Source organism: Xenopus laevis, chromosome 9_10L (assembly GCF_017654675.1).
Source record: "Xenopus laevis strain J_2021 chromosome 9_10L, Xenopus_laevis_v10.1, whole genome shotgun sequence".
NCBI lineage: Eukaryota > Metazoa > Chordata > Amphibia > Anura > Pipidae > Xenopus > Xenopus laevis.
In genome coordinates, this window is record NC_054387.1 from 7767451 (window position 1) to 7785150 (window position 17700).

At 42.3% G+C, this 17700-nt stretch overlaps 2 protein-coding genes across 2 annotated transcripts in view; one reads left to right on the forward strand and one right to left on the reverse strand.

The window, feature by feature from the left end:
• Nucleotides 1-1937: 1937 nt before the first annotated feature.
• crtap.L (cartilage associated protein L homeolog) lies at nt 1938-9292 on the reverse strand. The gene is made up of 8 exons (XM_018234895.2): nt 8964-9292; nt 8233-8876; nt 6449-6598; nt 6072-6243; nt 5804-5932; nt 5312-5457; nt 3939-4022; nt 1938-2307 (listed from the first exon to the last, which is right to left on the reverse strand). Exons 2-8 carry the CDS (start codon nt 8719-8721, stop codon nt 2260-2262), a joined length of 1218 nt encoding a protein of 405 aa, XP_018090384.1. The 5' UTR covers nt 8722-8876; nt 8964-9292; the 3' UTR covers nt 1938-2259.
• Nucleotides 9293-10531: 1239 nt separating this feature from the next.
• The window catches only part of slc13a3.L (solute carrier family 13 (sodium-dependent dicarboxylate transporter), member 3 L homeolog), a 70515-nt gene continuing 63346 nt past the window's right edge, over nt 10532-17700 (forward strand). The window contains exon 1 of the mRNA XM_018234403.2: nt 10532-10648. The gene's annotated coding sequence lies outside the window, so the exon portion shown is untranslated. The remainder of the gene's footprint in view (nt 10649-17700) is intronic.

The following is a 17700-nucleotide window of genomic DNA, read 5'->3' on the forward strand; positions in this document are numbered from 1 at the left end:
TCTGTAACAGCCCTTTAGCAGATCTGTGTCTCCAAAGATGCCCCAGTAGCTCCCCATCTTCTTTTCTGCTGATTCACTGCACATGCTCTGTGCTGCTGTCACTTACTGAACTTAGGGAGCCACTCACAATATACAGTACACATAGAATAGAAATGTCACAATATAAGGCTGATTAGTAATTAATACACATAATTACTACATGGCAGCACAGAAACCAGTGCAATTAGCATCAGAATTTAATAATCAGCAAACCTGTAGCATCAGCTTATATTACAACCAGGGAAGCTCATTTTCTGCTGGATAATTAGTGACGAGCCCTAAGCTTAGCTTCTCAACAGCCAATCAGAGCCCACTGAGCATGTGAGTGTCACAGACACTTTCCAAGATGGTGACCCCCTGTGACAAGTTTGAAGTCCTGGATCATTGCTGCTATTGACAAGCTGAAACTTTAGCCTCGTGCAATAAGTTCACTATATAAAATATGCCATTTTTAGCCATCTTTATTTTTAGGCTTTAGTTCTCCTTTAAGTTACAGTATGTTTGTGTGGAGTTCCCCTTTAAGACGGACAGTGCTGCCCTAAAGCCTGTTACTAAAGCCATGTTACTGAACTACAAATCCCAGCATGCCTTGATTGTATGTCGAGGGCTTGGAGCTGTAGTCTGGCAACACCAGGGGTTCCAGTTTTGGAACTGACCAGGAACAATCCGTCATCCTAAAGTCACATTAAATGCATATAGTATAGACGGAAGGTGTCTGAACGTGGGCTATGAGATGAGAGCGTTGTCTGTGATGCAGTGATGTCAATTACTTGGTGACCATTCACGGAGAGATCTGCTCATTTGGTGATGTCACCAAAGCGTGTCTCTCTCCAGATATACCTACCTTGAGGTGGGCGACATCGGGCTGATCATATCGAAAGGTAACGGGTGGTCGGATTGCGGGACCACATCAATGAACAAATGCGGGCGCAATCCAACGGGATTTTTAGTCCTGTCTGAACGACATCTGGTCTGACGGCAGATTTTATTGGCCCGTGTATGCCACCTTAGGATCAGGGCACATTCGGGGAGATTAGTCGCCTGCCGACAAATCTCCTCTTCTTCGGGACGACTAATCCCCCCCGAACTGCCTTCCTGCCGGCTAGAAAATCACCAGGACTTCGTTTTTTTGAAGTCGCCCGAAGTTTCCTCGTGAGGTGACTTCGGAAAACGCATCTCGCTGGCGATTTACATTTTAGCCGGCGGGAAGGCAGGGGAGGCAGTTCAGGGAGATCAGTCGCCCTGAAGAAGAGGAGATTTGTCGCGGTCTCCCCGAATCTGCCTGTGTGCCCTGACTCTTAAGTGTGGGTCAATTTAGGTTCTCATCCCCAGTGCACACCATCACCACAGGTGTAATGGCGAATACAAATGTACAAAGGTTACTGAGAAAGAACCATAGAGAAGAGCTTGCTGCAAATAGTGTTTTATTACCACGACATGTTTCAGGCTACAAGCCCTTTATCACTTTAAGGGCTGGGACACACTTGGCGATTTGGGGAGATTTAGTCGCCTGGCGACTAATCGCAGTGACTTTTCTCCCCGAATGCCTCCCCTCGCTCTGCGCCTGGATAAAATGAAAAGTCGCCGGCGCTAATCACACGCGGCGATTCGTTTTCCGAAGTTGCCTCACGCGGAAACTTCGGGCGACTTCGGAAAACGAATCGCCGCGTGTGATTAGCGCAGGCGATTTTTCATTTTAGCCAGGCGCAGAGCGAGGGGAGGCATTCGGGGAAGATTGGTCGCGGCGATTAGTCGCCAGGCGACTAAATCTCCCCAAATCGCCCAGTGTGTCCCAGCCCTAACCAAAATAAATAAAACGCTTCTGAGTATCCTCAGTGAGCCAAAGACTAACGGAGGTCTGTAATCAGGCTTGAGTTTAGACTATCTTGCAAAGTCAATTTTGGATCTAGATGGGTTTTTATTAAGGGGGTGGCAGTAGTTTTTATTATTAGAACCATTCAAAAATACCTGCCACAAAAATGTTTATTAAAAAAAAAAAAAAAGTCCAGACAGATTTCCCTGTACATTGTCCGTGGTTTTGCCAAAACCCACATGGAAACAGGCTCAAGAGTGAATCATTCTCCAAATGTTAAAGTCTCTGAAGACTGAAGACCATTGTGTTTTGGAGGAGACTTCCAAAGAGGGTTTGGGCAACTGGTGTCCCATATGAACAGCCATCTCCCTTATGACAGGGACGGAATGAGACATTCAAAAGTATCTTTACCACTGCTCAGCCAAGAGTTCATCCAGATACTCGACAACGTCTCCCTGGAAAAGAAGAGGCGAAGGTTAGAACCAGCGAACAGGGACAATTGTGGTCATTTAAAGGGACTCTACTCATACTTATATACATGTTCTTTCAACTTCAACTCAATTTACAAACCTGTTAAAAAATGGGTTTCTGCCTTTCCCTTTAAAGGGGTGGTTCACTTTTAAATTAACTTTTACTATGATGTAGAGCGTGATATTCTGAGATGCTTTGCAGTTGGTTTTCAGTTATTATTACAGGTATAGGATCCATTATCGAGAAAGCTCCGAATTACGGAAAGGATGTCTCCCATAGACTCCATTATAATCAAAATGTTTTAAATGATTTTCTGTTTCTCTGTAATAATAAAACAGTCGCTTGTACTTGATCCCAACTAAGATATAATTAATCCTTATTGGAAGCAAAACCAGCCTATTGGGTTTATTTCATGTTTATATGATTTTCTACTAGACTTAAAGGAGAAGGAAAGGCTAAAACTAAGTAAGCTTTATCAGAAAGGTCTATATAAATACACCAGTAAACCCTCAAAGTAATGCTGCTCTGAGTCCTCTGTCAAAAGAAACATCACATTTCTTTCCTTCTATTGTGTACTCATGGGCTTCTGTATCAGACTAACTGTTTTCAGCTTAAACCTCCAGGGCTAGGGCTTGAGCATGCTCAGTTTGCTCCTCTCTCCCCTTTCCTTTTCCCCCTCCCCTCCCTGTAATCTGAGCCCAGAGCTATGAGTGAGCAGGGAGAGACTGAGTCTGGAAGTGATGTCACACAAAGCTAATATGGCAGCTGCTATCCTAAACAAACAGAGAGAGCTTCTAGGGCTGTTTATTTAGGTATGGTAAAGCATTCTACTGAATAAATATAGTATTAAAGCTTGCACTATTGTGGCTAATCTATTGGCAATAAACTGGTTCGGTAGCTTTCCTTCTCCTTTAAGGTATGAAGATCCAAATTACATCCGTTATCCAGAATACCCCAGACCCCAAGCATTCTGGATAACAAGTTCCATACCTGTTTTTGTTTTTTGAGTTATTTCATTTTTTATTCAGCAGCTCTCCATTTTGCAATTTCAGCAGTTGGTTTCTAGGGTCCAAATTCCCCTAGCAACCATGAATTGAATTGAATAAGAGACTGGAATAGGAGAGACTTGAATAGAAAGATGAGTAATAAAAAGAAGCAATAACAAAACACTTGTAGCCTTACAGAGCATTTTTTTTAGATGGGGTCAGTGACCTCCACTTGAGAGCTGGAAAGAGTCAGAAGATCGTTCAAAAACTATAACAAAACAATGATGGCCAATTGAAAAGTTGCTTATAATTAGCCATTCTACAACATACTAAAAGTTAACTTCAAGGTGAACCACCCCTTTAATGTGATGATGAAATTGGTGATGTAACTTGTGTCACACGAGTAACTATTTTACTGGGTTAGTAGTTTAGTTATCATATGTGATTGGATTTCCATAAACTGCCAGGTCTGCATTGGTCTCTGTTACTATCCAATCTCTAGGCAGCACAAAACTAGGCTGCATATATGTCATAATATGTCACAGTGATGTCATATCATTAGTAACCTACAATGCTTCTTTTATGGCCCTTTGTCCAAACCAAAGTGACCATTGGGCTTTGTCACTTACCTCATCGTTGTCTGTCAGTTTCTCTAGGGCAAAGTCATAGAGTTTTCTCTGCAAGGTGGTAACATTATAAAACTTCACTGCTTCCTGTAAAATTATTTAAAAAAATGTTTTTGTTTAGGCTGTTAATGCCATCTTTTTCTTATCTGATAATTTTACGGCATTCAATTTTTAATAAGATAGTTATTCAATATTACATTTTATGAATAGTCACTTATTTAGAATTAATGTACCCTCTAATACACATTAACTTTATATGGTCACAGAACAACCCCTCAGTGACTTCTAATATCCTTATCATTTACAGTAGGGGGTACATTATCCCTTATAATACATGAGTGATACTCAGAGTTCCCTATATAACTCAGCCTGCAGCCTTGTGCCTTTATATGGTCACAGAACAACCCCTCAGTGACTTCTAATATCCTTATCATTTACAGTAGGGGGTACATTATCCCTTATAATACATGAGTGATACTCAGAGTTCCCTGTATAACTCAGCCTTGTGCCTTTATATGGTCACAGAACAACCCCTCAGTGACTTCTAATATCCTTATCATTTACAGTAGGGGGTACATTATCCCTTATAATACATGAGTGATACTCAGAGTTCCCTGTATAACTCAGCCTTGTGCCTTTATATGGTCACAGAACAACCCCTCAGTGACTTCTAATATCCTTATCATTTACAGTAGGGGGTACATTATCCCTTATAATACATGAGTGATACTCAGAGTTCCCTATATAACTCAGCCTGCAGCCTTGTGTCTTTATATGGTCACAGAACAACCCCTCAGTGACTTCTAATATCCTTATCATTTACAGTAGGGGGTACATTATCCCTTATAATACATGAGTGATACTCAGAGTTCCTTGTATAACTCAGCCTGCAGCCTTGTGTCTTTATATGGTCACAGAACAACCCCTCAGTGACTTCTAATATCCTTATCATTTACAGTAGGGGGTACATTATCCCTTATAATACATGAGTGATACTCAGAGTTCCCTGTATAACTCAGCCTGCAGCCTTGTGCCTTTATATGGTCACAGAACCCCTCAGTGACTTCTAATATCCTTATCATTTACAGTAGGGGGTACATTATCCCTTATAAAACATGAGTGATACTCCGAGTTCCCTGTATAACTGCAAGTGTATTATTTACCTCCCTCTGACTATACCCCTGCCCCTGAATCCCATGAAAATACTAATTAGCATTACACTTAATCCATAACCATAGGTATCTGTTAGTTAGTCTTCTCCTCTGACTTGTTATATTAATACATGATTGCTATCCGGGTAGTAACGTGGAGCACTCGCTGTTACCCAGGAGTTGATGGTGACCTGATACAGGAATATATCGCTTTTGGCATCTCACCGGTCGGGGCTTGAAGTGGTCATCATTGAGCCCCCATTTGTCCCTGTGATACTGGTAGTAGACCATGTTCTGCTTCATCACTTCGTCTTCTTGGTCAAAGAGCAGGTAACTTGCCACACACGGGGCAGCATTTTTAACGTCATTTACTGTAGGAGGAGACCAGTAAAAAGCACGTTACTTACTGGAAAATCAACGGCTAATGCCAGGGCCAACATGGATTACCATATCCCTATCAACCCCTGTCCCATGTCTAATGCACCCTCCAATCCACCCCATGCATGTTCTCCACCACTTTGTAGACCAAACCCCAATCTTCCCAACTCCCACCAGCAGGACATCATCGCCCTACCCCTTTATGAGATTTCCTAGCCCTCTTAAAGTTGGCTTGGTTCAACCATCCCCTTTATAGAGTATCTCAGTTCTAATATATAGTTGAGACTCAACTGAATATGATGTTCTTCTGCCCAAAAACAATGAATTTCGGATACTCACATTTATAATAGGCGTACTGCAGATAATGGTACATGGTGGCCACAAATTTCTCCACGACGTAGCCTCCAATCACAGGAGTGAGGTAACTCTCACACTTGAGTTTACATTTCAGCACTTCAGTGTAGTGGTCTGGCGGTGGTGGGGCAAGAAGAAAATGAGAAAGATAGACAATATCATGAAGGGATCATCAGGAACCTGTTGTGGTAGAGTTTGTCACCATTACTGATCTGCCACTGCTATAATGTGAACATATGGACAGACTACTTACCTGCTACGGAATGATAAAAGTCTTTGAATGTGTTGATTTCCCGGGACCCATCACAGGCCGCAGTGCATTCCTCAAAGGTCTTGAAAAAGTCCGGTAGGGCAAGTTCCATATCGGAAATGGATGTTCTCCAGTTCTCTCCGTTGTAGGCCCTCACTGCTCTGATGAATAAACTCTATTACAAAGGCAAAATGAGAAAGTATAGGATTGGAGTGAGCTCTAGTCTTAGCACCATCCAGCCCTGTTGTCTTCATCAGGATTTGTCTCCATTTAGTCCTACTGAAGCCATCTTGCACTACCTACTATTACTTCCCCCTGCACCCTTCCTACTAAAACTACTTTTCTGCCGAGTGCCCCACTATGTACAGGGCTTCTGTTACCTCGTATGCCTTGGACTCCAGATCCTTGATGTGCGTATCAGAATCAGGCATGCTCTTGTAATAAGCCATGTTTCTCTTCATCATCTCGTCTTCTGGGTGCAGTGTCAGGAATGTTTGCGCAGCCGCAATTGCCTTGGGCAAGTTGTTTGTCTGCAATTGAGCAAATTACTTTGATGTCAGGAGGCAATAGTTCAATGTTTATGTTGTAAGAGGCAATTACACTGTGTGTGGGGTTACCTGTTCTCTGGACTGGACGAATCAGTAGCCTGTGGCTCTGATTTGGTTGAACCTTTTATATAGATTATCTTCTGCTGGGTCTTTTATTTCTGTGTCTAACCTGGCCTAGCTCATCACCTACTCCATACCCTGATCCTGTTCAGTTACCTGCTTCATATCAACATCTTGGGATTCCATACTACCTGCTTTATGTCAAGTTCTCGCTTTTTGGACCTCCTGATTAACATGTCAACAACTTGGGTTTCCTAACTACCAACTTCATGTCACCACCTTGGCCTTCTTGGTGCCCTCTTGATTAACTGCTTTGTATCAACATCTTGGGTTTCTTAACTACCTGCTCCATGTCACCACCTTGGCCTGCTTGCTGCCCTCTTCTTGGACCTCCTGATTAACTGCACTGTATCAACACCTTGGGTTTGACAGCCATGTAATCACCTCTGGATTCTGACTAGCTGCTTTAAATCACATTGGCCTGCTTGGTGCCCTCTTCTTGGACCTCCTAATTAAATGCTCTATATAAACACTTTAGGTTGCCTAACTAGCTTCTCCATGGCTCCACTTTGGCCTGCTTTGTGTCTTCTTATTGGACCTCCTGATTAACTGCTTTGTATTAACACCACGTCATCACCCCTGGTTTCCCAACTGCCTGCTTTATATGACTACCTTGGCCTGTCTGACTGCCTGTCCTGGGTCACCACTCATCTTTCCCCATTTTCTATGTTTCCATGGCCTGAATGACTTCTTCTGTGCGACACCCTCAGCCTGGTTGGCTGTTTGTTTCATATCACCTGCTTGGTCTTCATTGTTTCATATCACCTCCTTGGCCTTTATGACTATCTGATCAGTCCATTATGTGATTATCAAAAACCAAGAATTCCTAATTTTGACCTACCAACACCAGGAGAGCTACAGTATATGGGACAATTAAAGAGACAATGATCTTCAGTGTCACAAAGCTGCTGCTTCAATAGGAGGATGTAAAGTTTACTTTATGTTGTGGTTGGCATTGCTCCCTTGCTGTGTTGGTACCTGGATTTGATTCTGACTTGGGCCCAAACTTCTTAAATTTAGTTTCCTCCAGGGTCTTTGAGCTCCTACTACAACCCAACAACATACTGATGAAATGGACCCTGTTATAGAGAATTTAGATTGTAAGCTCTACTGGGGCAGGGAGTGATAAATACCCCCAGGTTTGTTTGGGCTTCAACCTACTGCAAGTAGTGTGAAAGGAATTCAGAGAATGTTTATTCAGAGAGGCGACTAGAGGACACTGAGGCTAGTTGGACAGTGAGTATTTGCATTTTCTGATGAGCTGTTGTGTACTTACACCTGGCTCTGGGTGTGAATGAATCTGCAGGCTGAGCATACAATGGGACACACATGCAATAATAGGCCAGAATGATATCAGGGGCCAAGTGTGCACACAGCCTGCAAATACCCTCTGCTGGTTGCTATGGGTTACTAGACCCCCAGTTACATTAGCACTATACCAGTACAGCATGATGATGTGTGGAAATGTTTATGTAAAGCAGATTTGGGCACAATACCTTGAAGTAGGCGTACTGTAGGAACTTGTACGGCTCTCTGCTCTGGAACTCCTCTAGGGTCTCTCGGCTTGGCTGGGACTGTCTAAAGGCCGGCAGCCCTTGCTTACATCTCTTCAGGCACTGGGCCCTCACGAGCACGTCTCCAAATACCCTGAGTTCATGGAATTCACCAAAGCGTCCTCCCTCGGCATCTATAGTGTCCCCCGGGCCCGTGGGGCTGTGCTGAATTTGGGCAGAGGAGCAGTTGAGGTTGCAGAAGGCCTCGCTGTCTCGCAGCAGCCGGTACAACCTCAGGCTGATCTCTAGATAATTAACGGACTCCGGCCACTTCTCGCCCGTGTACTGGTCCAAGCCGTACCTGTAGGCAGACTCCAGCGGCATCAGTTCATCCCGTGGGTAACTCCGGAAGCTGTATCGTTCATACTGAGCCTTCACTGGTGCAACTGCCAGACACACAAGGATAACGACACAACGTGGGCCCTGGGCCATTACGGTTCTGATCCAAACAAATGTTCTTCAGAAAGCTGCTTCTGTACATACACAGTCACTTCACTGGGCACAAATTAGTTCCATGCACAAAACCAGTTCTCCATTAACTCCCCGATCCGATTTCAGATTCCCTGTCGCTATGAGAAGTCCAAACACTACAGAAAATTCACAAATTGCTCTTTCCTTTGCTCAAAAAATTTTAGAAATATTTGGTATGTATATAAAAAAAAGGCAAATATTACCCAGCACACATCTGGCTTTGTTGCTTTTGGAACTTAAATTGTTCCTCTTGGAATTTCCTCCAGGTCTGGCACCAGTTTTTTTCCCTTTTTTTGCTCCTTCTTGGATTTACTTGATTTGGGTTTTTCAAAGTTTCTCGAAATCTGTTGCTTTTCTCCTTTAAACTGGTCTCCGGTGATGTGGTTCCTGGGATCAGTGCAAGTACCACGTAGCAAGGAGGAGGGGAGACACTGGAGGGGAAATCTCTCCCAAAAAAGAAAAGTTTGTGCCTGTTCCAACAGGAGGAGGAGGGGTGGGTGACATTCCAGAGCCGCCTTCTGTTTGAGTGTGAAAGTGTCCAAGCTGGGGGATTGCTTTACGACCTTCTCTGGATGGTGGGGGGAGTCTCTAGAATGAATTTGGAGTGTTTAAAAAAAAAAAAGACTTGCTTCCCTGCAAAAAAATCAGCAAATTATCAAAATTCAGAAATTTTTTGGGAATCTACACATTTTTTATAGATTGTTTTTGTGTGTGTGTGTATTTCTTCCCTACTAAATAGACAGCTACATGTTTTTGAAACTGCTGTGATTTTTTTTTTATTTTCTTGCTCAGCTTTCTTATAATTGTTAAATTCATAAGGACATAAAGAGTTTGTTCACCTTTTAGTATGACGTAGAGAGGGATATTCTGAGACAATTTGCAATTGGTTTTCATTTTTTATTATTTGTGGTTTTTGAGTTATTTAGCTATTTCTTCAGCAGCTCTCCAGTTTGCAGTTTCAGCCATCTGGTTGCTAGGGTCCAAATTCCCCTAGCAACCATGCATTGATTAGAATAAGAGACTGGAATATGAATAGGAAAGGCCAGAATAGAAATCCTAGCGATAAAAATTAGTAATAAAAATAAATTTGTAGCCTTACAGAGCATTTGTTTTTTTGATGTTGTCAGTGACCCCCATGAAAGCTGGAAAGAGTCAGAATAAGGCAAATAATTAATAAACTATAAAAAAAAAATATGAAGGTCAATGGAAAATTTGCTTAGAATTAGCCATTCTATAACATACTAAAAGTCAACTTAAAGGTGAACCACCCCTTTAAAGGAGAACTAAACCCCCCAATATGAAAAGCCCCTTCCACTACCCTCCATAGTGCCCCCTCCCTGCTTCTGCCTCGCATAGTGCATTAGTGAAAAATCTGTCCCTAATTGTGAAACTCAGCAGAGCTCAAGGACGCCATCTTCCGCGTCTTCGGTTTTCTTCAGATCCTCTTCCTTCCCTTCACCCATTTACGGAGTTTCTGGTGCATGCACAGTTCAGCCACTGGGACAGAATGTTCTGTTATACAGATAGCTAGAATCTCAGCTGCCATAAAGCAGGACAGGACTGCTGCTTACAATGGGGATCAGATAGGATCTCAGCCATTATGGTTTATAGGCCTCCAGGTGTGTGAGGGAATGGAGGGAGCAGAGCATTAAAACACCTGTAGCTGTAACACCTGTGTGGGTGGGGGGAGGCTGCAGTGGGAGGAGAGGGGAGGGACCAGCAATGCTGACACTACACTGTGAGTAACGGGGGGGGGGGATCATGGGGAGACCAGGCTGAATTGTGGAATATAATCAGGGCAGAGATTCTGGGCTGGTGCAGGACTGGGGAAAACTGGCAAGTGGAATTGCAGAGGGGGCTCTGAAGGAAGGAGAAGAAAAGTCTGGAGGTAAGTTCTGCTAAACACTGTGATATTGCTGCTGTTGGTGTGTGTGTAACTGTAAGTCTCTGCAGTGCATAAGAGAAACAGGTTGTTGATTCAGTGGTGATGGTAAAGGCTCTCAGAGCAATGGAGAGACTGGGGAACAGGACAAGAGCTGCAGAGAGAAAGTGAGAAACACTCAGTAATATTACGTTTGCTAAAGCAGGATCAGCATTTAATAGAGAGGAGGAGGTTGTGACTGTAATAAAGTCTGGGGAGAGAGTTACAGTTATACAGACAACTCTGAGCAAATTAACTCTCCTAAATCTTCTCCAAAATCCTTTCACTCCATGTACATGGGCTTTGTGCTGAATGGGAGTGTGTGGCCTGTGCTGCTACATCCCATAATATGTGCTCTGAATAAAGGGGAGCATGTGGGGATCATGTTGTTGTGTATGTCTGGGAAATGAAGGGGCGCATGTGGGGATAATGATGTGCATGTGGGGGGAATGAAGGGGTGCATGGGGGATAATGACGTGCATGTGGGGGGGAATGAAGGGGTGCATGTGGGGATAATGATGTGCATGTGGGGGGGAATGAAGGGGTGCATGGGGGATAATGACGTGCATGTGGGGGGGAATGAAGGGGTGCATGTGGGGATAATGATGTGCATGTGGGGGGGAATGAAGGGGTGCATGGGGGATAATGATGTGCATGTGGGGGGGAATGAAGGTGTGCATGGGGGATAATGACGTGCATGTGGGGGGGAATGAAGGGGTGCATGTGGGAATAATGATGTGCATGTGGGGGGGAATGAAGGGGTGCATGGGGGATAATGACGTGCATGTGGGGGGGAATGAAGGGGTGCATGTGGGGATAATGATGTGCATGTGGGGGGGAATGAAGGGGTGCATGGGGGATAATGATGTGCATGTGGGGGGGAATGAAGGGGTGCATGGGGGATAATGATGTGCATGTGGGGGGGAATGAAGGGGTGCATAGGGGGATAATGACGTGCATGTGGGGGGGAATGAAGGGGTGCATGTGGGTATAATGTCGTTGTGTATGGGGGAATGAATTGGTTGCTATGGGTTACTGCCCATGGGCAAACTTAGTGCCTTTTATTACATAAGCCCAATAATGTGGTTCATATCCAGTGGGTGGGGGACAGGGAAAAAATACCAGGAAGCAGATACATGCGCAGGAATCTAATTAAATAATCTGTGTTTTTCTGTGAATTAAATCTTTGCCTTTATCACCATTTCTGATATTGAATATGAGATCAGCTTAACATTGTCTGAAGGGCTGGATACATCTGTAGTCTCTGTCAGTCCCCTCTCCTGATCGGCAAAAAGAAAGGTTTTTTAGGCTCCGCGCAGCACCATCTGTGCATTCGTGCTCGGCGCGTCCTAGTAGGGGGTCGGAGGGGGCCCTGGACAATAGTCCCGGTGGGACCCGGGCCCTCCAGTCCAACCCTGGTCTCTGTGTGTGGCCTGTATAACTGGTGACTGGCATTTACATTCATCATAAACTAAATGTGCCTGTGTTAATGTACTATGGGACCTGTTATCCAGAATGCTCGGGACCTGGGGTTTTCAGCATTCCGTAATTTAGATCTTCATACCTTTAGTCTTCTAGAAAAATTAATTAATATTAATTAATTAAACCCAATAGGCTGGTTTTGCCTCCAATAAGGAATAATTATATCTCAGTTGGGATCAAGTACAAGCGACTGTTTTATTATTACACAGAAAAAGGAAATCAGTTTTAAAAATTTAAATTTTTTGATTATAATGGAGTCTATAGAGGGGGTGGCTTTCCATGACATATACCTGTACAGGTATGGGATCGATTATCTGGAAACCCATTATCCAGAAATATCCAAGTTACGGAAAGGCCTTTTCCCATATACTCCGTTCTAATCAAATTATTTAAATTTTTAAAACTGATTTCCTTTTTCTGTGTAATAATAAAACAGTCCCTTGTACTTGATCCCAACTAAGATGGAGACAAAGCCTATTGGGTTTATTTAATGTTTACATGATTTTCTAGTAGACTTAAGGTATGAAGATCCAAATTACAGAAAGATCCGTTATCCGGTATGCTCCAGGTCCTGAGCATTCTGGATAACAGATCTCATACCTGTACTTGATCCCAACTAAGATATAATTATTCCTTATTGGAAGCAACACCAGCCTATTGGCTTTATTTCTTGTTTATATGATTTTCTAGTAGACTTAAGGTATGAGGATCCAAATTACAGAAAGATCCATTATCCGGGAAAAACCCCAGGTCTAAAGATTTTCTGGATAACAGATCCTATACCGGTACAATGAAAGTGTAATGCACAGGGGATATCTGTTTGTTAGACACCCCTGTATATAGAATTGAGCTTAGACCCTGTGCTCATCTTTTACTGGTGAAATGCTGGGAGCTCCATAGACTTTAGCACAAGTATAATGACATTTATTATAGATCATAATGGACCGTCAATCTTTTATTTGCTTTGGATCTACTACCCTCTGGTGGCCTTTCCTCTAACTTCATTGCCTTGTTCATTTTTCTTGTACCAAATAAAAGGCTGTTTACCTATAAAAGTGCACCGTGAGCTGGTTGGCTCCCGTATAAGAACCAATTGGCAATGAATATCTATTAATCATGCTCAGTAAGGGAAACTAATTCAAGTCTTAATAGAGTTGGTTCAACTTTGTTAACGTTTTGTATGTTATAGAATGGCTAATTCTAAGCAACTTTTCATTTGGTCTTTATTATTTATTTTTTATAGATTTTTAATGATTTACCTTTGTCTTCTGACTCTTTCCAGCTTTCAAATGGGGGTCTATAAACAAATGCTCTGTAAGGCTACACATTTATTGTTATTGCTACTTTTTATTACTCCTCTTACTATTCAGGCCTCTCCTATTCATATTCCAGTCTCTTATTCAAATTAATGCATGGTTGCTAGGGGAATTTGGACCATAGCAACCAGATTTCTGAACCTCCAGTTTGCAGGTTCAGAAATCTGGTTGCTAGGGTCCAAATTCCCCTAGCAACCATGCATTGATTTGAATAAGAGACTGGAATATGAATAGGAGAGGCCTGAATAGTAAGAATTTTGTCAAAATCCACAAATAATAAAAAATGAAAACCAATTGCAAATTGTTTCAGAATATCCCTCTTTACATCATACTAACAGTTAACTCGAGGGAGAACAAGCCCTTTAACAGAATAGCCCTTATATGTTACTACTGACCTGAAATTGTGTCCTGTTCTGGCAACTGCTAGTAAAGGGGAAATCTGTCCAAAAACAGTTTTTGGGTGGACAGTAGTGATGGGCGAATTCGTCAAAAAATGTGCGAAATTCGCAAAACGCAGCAATTTTGACACCAGCGTTAAAGTCAATGGACATCCGGATAATGTTGACATGCAATGGTGTTGATCGACTTTTCTGACACGTGTCAAAAAAAAATTTTGCCACCGAATTTTTTGTGCCACTTTTGCGAATTTATTCACCGGCGGTGAAAATTGGGAATGTGCACCTGGCGAATTTATTCGCCCATCACTAGTGGACAGTCATAAGTCTGACCAGCAAGTAGTCAAGGAAGTTGTCAGGAGAAAGAAAGAGGCTGCTCTGATGTTCTTCTGCTTAGGAAAGATGTGAGAAAGGTTTCTATTTGGTTTCCTAAGCAGAAGAACATCAGAGCAGCCGCTTTCTTTCTCCTGACAACTTCCTTGACTACTTGGTGGTCAGACTGGTGGGAAACTGACCAGCAGGTGGCGATGTTGGAACAAAATTCATTTATATTAACAGTACATGTATCCCTTAATATCTTGGAATTACAAAAACAAATTTACTGTACATTGCAAAAGTTCTTAGAATAGTCCCCTCATTAATTTTACCTTCACTTGTTTAAAATTTTTACTTCCTTTAAATGGGAAGTAAAGTGTAAAATAGAATAAGGCTAGAAATGGTGTATTTTGTATACTAAACATAAACATGAACTTACTGCACCACAAGCCTAATCAAACAAATGATTTATGCTTTCAAAGTTGGCCACAGGGGGTCACCATCTTGTAACTTTGTTATACATCTTTGCAAGACCAAGACTGTGCACATGCTCAGTGTGGTCTGGGCTGCTTAGGGATCGTCATAAATGATCAAAACAGCACAAGTCAAATAATATCTGCCAGAAGCCGATACAGCAAGACTGATTAATAATCAGAATATACAGACTACACTGGGTCCTGTGTTGTCATGTAATCTAATGTGGATTTTATAGTTTTTGTATTGTTTAATACAAACTTTCTCCACTCATAATAATCCTCCAAATAGAATCCCAGTTTATCTGTTTAAATCTGGCTCCATGATCTTTGTCCCTGCAGCTGGAGTTGGAAACAGTAAAGGGGATGTAAAGGCAAAAATAAAATCCAATACAAATCTCTACACAGTCGCCGACTGCTCTACAGGGAAACAAACAAAGCTGCTTGAGTTCTGCATGGCTGGGAAGTAAGGCGGGGGCTCCCCCTGCTGTTCATAAGTATAATTGTTTCCCTGCAGAGCAGTTAGGGACTGTCTGACAATTCCTATCCACAGCAGTAAATGAAGGGAGAATTTCACTGCATACAGTCAGGTTTCATATAAAAACGGTACACATTTTTTAATTAAAGTATATTGGAGATAGGTTTCTTTTAGGGCAAGCTGTGCTTAGGTGTTAGTGTCCCCTTGCTCCATGTTTGTTCTGCACATAATGGGTTCACTTCTGATAAAAACTCTGCATCTTAATGTACCTTACAGCTTGTATTGTTTTGGAACACAGAGGATCTATTTAGAGGGGTAAAGTTCACCCTCTTGTCCTTATGCTTAGATAATATGTAACCTGCACATCCGAGGAGAGGCTTATGTGTGGGCAGCAGGTTTATTGGACAAGATGTTACAGTTGTTCTTAGAACTGCCCAGGCTCTCGCATACAATGTAGTGCTCTCAGCAGTATGTACAAGGGCCCCGTAAATGAATGGGGTACAGCTTAGTCCTTGCAGTGACCCCATTCATGGGCGTCCCTACCCAAGTTGCTCTCAGTCTTGTTAGTAATAAATTGCAACAGCTCAGACCTTCACTCACTTGTGATAGCCAGAAGGTTATTTTATTATAATACGCAGGAACCATGAATATCCTGTAAATGATATCCTTCTACACCGTGCTTAGTGATGTCATCAGTTATAATCGGTGCTGAGTGATGTCATTTGTGTCATACGCCTCGTGTGTATCTCAACAAATGTTGTACCCCCTTTTGTAAAATACGAGGATATTAGAAGCCACCCCTTTAGTTTTGTGATCTGCATGAAATGGCTACGGAACACCTAGGTATCAGAATCCTTATATCTTGCACCAGGGGGTACATTATACTCTGTATAATCTACAGTTTGGTCAGAGGAGGAACATTCCTCTCTATATAATTGACAGTTTGGCTTATGCCCTAGGGACCAACCTGTAAATGATTTGCTTATAAATGACGCATTCCTGTGCCAGAACGTGTAGTTTATTACACTATAGACTCACATACTAATCTGTTTGTCTCTCAACACCTGCAGCCATAACAGCATGAATATGGGTATAGAGCGGAGGTTAAGGATAATCTGTAGATTAGAAGTAATAAATGACCCACTACTTCATTGTTATCTGTTACCCTTATAAATACAGTTGGGGTACATTATCCACAATATAAAGTATTCTCTTATGTTCTACATTTTACTACTTGTTCTTCAAAATGTTGACATTGATGTCCATCTTGTTACCCAGTCATAGTATCAGGCCCAGCCCTTGCTGGCTAACAGGTCTCTAGCTTTCCACTCACAAAAGGTTCTCCATGTTTACTCTTGGTACTAATGTAGTTATGAGTAATGGCTTTATAACCAAAGGGCCACAATCTTGTGACATTGCACATGGTCTTAGAGTTTAGAGATCTACATCTTGGTGCTGATAATGATCTATGTGGTGGGGCAACATCAAGTTCCTTGGAACTAGTAAGCCAACTGATGTCCTTCTCATGGGTCTACCCTTTTCTTCCTGGTACATGGCAGCCAACGGTTCTCCATCCTGAGTTATCTTTGCCATCATTGTGTTGTAGCTGATTGGAATCCCTGTTCTGCACGTGATGTTATAGCGTTCCTCATGGTTTTGAAGTTAAGAGATCTACAGCTTGGTGCTGATAATATATCTGGTGAGACAACACAAAGCTCCTAGGTACTAGTAAGCCAACTGATGTCCTTCTCATGGGTCTTCCCTTTTCTTCCTGGTACATGGCAGCCAACAGTTTTCAATCTTGGTTCATGAGTTGTCTTCTTGGCCATCATTGTATTTAGCTGATTGGAATCCCTGTTCTGCACGTGATATTATAGCGTTCCTCATGGTTTTGAAGATAAGAGATCTACAGCTTGGTACTGATAATATATCTGGCGAGACAACACCAAGTAAGTCAACTGATGTCCTTCTAATGGGTCTAACCTTTTCTTCCTGGTACAAGTCAGCCAATGGTTCTCCATCTTTGTTCATGAGTTGTGCCTTCTTGGCCATCATTGTGTTGTAACCTATTGGAATCCCTATTCTGCACATGGTGTTATAGTGTTTCTCATGGAGCTCTATATCTTAATGCTAATAAAAAAACTGTCAGGACAGCATCATGTTCCTTGGTACTAGTAAGCCAATTGATCTCCCTGTCCTAGGTCTACCCTTTTCTTCCTGGTGCATGGCATCCAACAGTTCTCCATCTTGGTTCATGAGTTGTGTCTTCTTAATACTTGAGCTCATAATGTTCTACCCAAAAGGGCTTCCTATTGTCACCTGGCACTTAGAATATTGTAGGCAATGTTATGAGCTAAATATAATGAAGGAATGCATTCATGCCTAGAAACAAGCAAAACATTTGAGAACCCATGAAAAGCCAATATTGTGGAAATTTCCATTTACTGCTCTTAAGTGGTCAGAGAATTTAATCTTTAGCTCATTCCCTCCTCCAGAACTGAAAAGAATTTCTGTGAATTTTAATGAAGTCGACTTTGTGTTCCAAGAGGCCAGTGGTTTA

What these genes read in the sequence shown, in the direction of transcription:
- crtap.L (XM_018234895.2), bottom strand. Translation starts at nt 8,721, where the DNA reads ATGGCCCAGGGCCCACGTTGTGTCGTTATCCTTGTGTGTCTGGCAGTT. An exon ending in GCAGTACGCCTATTATAAAT is followed by an intron (nt 5,458 to 5,803) that starts GTGAGTATCCGA and finishes CTCCTCCTACAG; the next exon opens with TAAATGACGTTAAAAATGCT. An exon ending in ACCACTTCAAGCCCCGACCG is followed by an intron (nt 4,023 to 5,311) that starts GTGAGATGCCAA and finishes ATAATTTTACAG; the next exon opens with GAAGCAGTGAAGTTTTATAA.